The sequence below is a fragment of the Rhinopithecus bieti genome, unplaced genomic scaffold (assembly GCF_001698545.2).
Source record: "Rhinopithecus bieti isolate Rb0 unplaced genomic scaffold, ASM169854v2 scaffold_905, whole genome shotgun sequence".
In the NCBI taxonomy this organism is placed as follows: domain Eukaryota; kingdom Metazoa; phylum Chordata; class Mammalia; order Primates; family Cercopithecidae; genus Rhinopithecus; species Rhinopithecus bieti.
In genome coordinates this window covers 1,620,346-1,623,503 of record NW_016803348.1, presented here as the reverse complement: position 1 = coordinate 1,623,503, position 3,158 = coordinate 1,620,346, and the positions used below count along the sequence as shown (strand labels likewise).

General features: G+C 32.4%; 1 protein-coding gene across 1 annotated transcript in view; it reads left to right on the top strand.

Moving 5' to 3' along the window:
• Nucleotides 1-1,155: 1,155 nt before the first annotated feature.
• Nucleotides 1,156-3,158, top strand: part of ENAM (enamelin) — a 22,892-nt gene continuing 20,889 nt past the window's right edge. The window contains exons 1-2 of the mRNA XM_017879166.1: nt 1,156-1,376; nt 1,846-1,960. Coding sequence (XP_017734655.1) covers nt 1,907-1,960 — 54 coding nt within the window. The 5' untranslated portion in view covers nt 1,156-1,376; nt 1,846-1,906. The remainder of the gene's footprint in view (nt 1,377-1,845; nt 1,961-3,158) is intronic.

Here is a 3,158-nt window from a genome sequence, read left to right as displayed (position 1 = left end):
CTACTCAATTTCTACAAAATCTGACGAAGGCAAGCAGGTACTTGAAGCACCTTTAACTTTGTACGTCTTGGATACACGTAGAGTTAAAAGATAGTCCTAGCTTCATTTAAAGTCAAATATTCTAGTACATTTTTATTATTTGTGGCACTAAATACGTGGAGCAGGGAGGCACTAAGAAATACAATGTTATTTGGCCCAAAACGAATGACACAGCACTTCTCTATACTTGGAAGAACAGCACCATGGGCAACCACTGGATTAACATACATACACAATCATACCAGGTAGGAACCAAGTTTCGCCATCAAATTCAATCATTCTTGGTTTTTAAATCCCAACATTAAAATAAGCAAACATCACCACAACAAATGTTTTCTCTTGTAAAGCCATAACAGAACAGGAGAATCCAAGTTAAGCAAAGATAGCAAAGCTTGCTCTTGTCAATTAAAAGTGTAATTGGCACATTTATTTGAAAGTGAAATCTTTATTATGGAAAGTCAGATTTCAGGAAAAAAATCCATAACATGACCACTTCAGTGAATTTCTCAAGTCCTGTTTTCATTAGGTTGTATTATCATGATAGCCGAGAGTTCATTTGCCATTGTACCCAACTGATCTAAAATTCTGAATCCCCAGTGACTGGATTATATTTGACTTCAAAAAGAACACTATGTCCTGCTAGCCTTATGTAATACAAATTAAATCAAGTCGCTGAGTTGCCATTCATGGGTATAACATTCCAGTTCATTTTAATTACATAAAAAATGTATATTAAGTAAATATATATATTAGTCTGTCTTTTGATGAAGGCAACTGACTTATGTAAATAGCATACAGATAATAGTCGCCTTTGTTCCCCAAATATCTTTGTTATAAACAAAGTTTCTATACCTCAAAGCCCAAATTCACCAAGGGAAGCATCTTCTAAATCTCACTGCTGTAAGCTCATTTTCCTGGACTGTTATTATACATAATAAGAGACTTGACTTGATAGCTCCTATAATAACACATTCTAAATTTTAAATTTGATGTGCGTTTTTTACTTTAAACTCTTGTGATGGCAAAACCATTTTCCTCAAAGCTGATTGGTTATGCAGGTCTACAACAGTGCTTAAATGGAACTTTGCTGGGCCAAGCTTTCTGACAAGGAGGAATCTTTTTATTTTGAGCCTGTTTGATGCTGCACATGATATCTGACTGAAGAATTTTTGTTTTATCATTAAGAAATAAATGTGTCTTGCTTCTTGAGATCTCCCTGGCTTCAGCAATTTGTAGTCATTTCCACTATAGACCGTTAAGAATATATTTCAAAGGCAAGCTAACAAAGTTCAAGTAAAAATTATTTTTTATATATTAAGCTTCTAATTGGCTTTTGGGTAAGTATTAGAGATTATCAACATAAATTACATATAGTGCCAAATAATGAATTTAATTCATAGATGTTGGTTAATTCTCCTTATTTTTTCATTGTTGTTGGTTGTGTAGTCATTGTATGCAGACTAATCTTCTGATAAAACTTTAAACTCCTCGGTTTATTTGGTGCATTTATTTTTCTTATAAGTTTTTTCCAGCCTTCTTAGACCTCCTTTAATACTGTGACTTTGTACATTTCCCCATAGTGAAGTCTAGTTTTGTCAACATTGCCCTAGAAGTATCTCAAAATACAGTGTCATTTCCTCTCTGATTTAGCTTTCATCCTACTTTTAAAGGAACAGAAGATTAAACTTGATTTTGTGGCCCCCTAATACAGGTATGACTGGATAAAATAATTAACATGACATGTGCTGCCTTAGAACTGAAGCTTTGCTATTCATTTCATTTATTTGTTCCATTTCTATAATTTAGTTTCTTCTCACGCTAAAGCTGTATTTTTCTTAAAGGCTTATAAAAAATTTGCTGAAAAAAAATGTTGGTGCTTCGGTGCAGGCATGGAACCTCTTTTCCTAAACTAGACAACTTGGTGAGTACTTTCATTTATTTTTGATACATACAGGTTCTCAAACTAGATACTGTCAGAAATACACTTGAGAGGGCCAAACACTACTGAAATATATAAGAAGAATTAAAGAGCATCTGCTTTCACAGATGGAATGGAAGAAGAACTTACGAAGTCATTGTACTTTGTGGCAATCATTATGAGTGCTACTTTCAACTCAAAAAATAACTAATTATAGATTTTAGTCATGAACTTTTAGAGATGGAAGGGATCTCAGTCATCCAACATAATAAATTAATTTTACAAAAGAGAAAATGAGTTTTCTATTTGCCAATATAAAGGCTATATATATTATGAAGAATCACTGTGACAGCTACTAGAGAGATGAGATGAATGATTAAGCAAGGCAGAAATTAACCATCCAAAAGCACCCTTAAATCTTGGGCCATAATCTTAGAAACATTTAGCAAAGAAAACTTTCACCAGTATTCTCTTTATTAGTTTCCACATATTGTTGTAGCCTATACTAAACACACTAGTTTCAGCTGTTGTTTTTCATTCTCTATGATGTTCTAACTCTGAAAATCTTTAAACAGTAGGAAAGGTATTTACATACTACTGCTTCCTTTGTTTAATTACATTCTACCATTTTTTCTAATATATGAAAGAAAACTCATTACACCCACAATTTAGGAAAATGTCCATTATAAAAATGCTAAAGCATCATTTATGTTGCTCCTATAGGAAGTAAACAGAAGGGTAAGCATCGGCTCCAGTTGTGCTAGATGCATTTTATGTCCAGAAAAGGAAGAAAGAACGAAAGGAATGAACAACAACTGGGTTGGTTGTTGGTTACTATGCTAGGAAATGGGCTACATCTGATATACAATGAAAATGAATCATTCTGATTAAAATCTTTTATTTTCCTCTATTGTATATGCAAATAGAAAGTTTTCTTAAGAAATTACTCAGGTAAGTGTTTCAGAATAAACCTTGTTCAAAGATGTAAATACAAGACTTAATTTTACAAGTCTTTCATAATTAACTAGAGTGGGATAAGTGAATGAACCCCGTTAAAAACAATCTCCAAATTTCATACATAAGTCTATATGTTTAATCAAGGTATCTAATAAAGAGATAAATTTACTATTCTGCTTATTTCCTATTTCTTCCTATTTTCCTAACCACCTTAGAACATAAGTGATTTTTTTTTTTTTTTTTT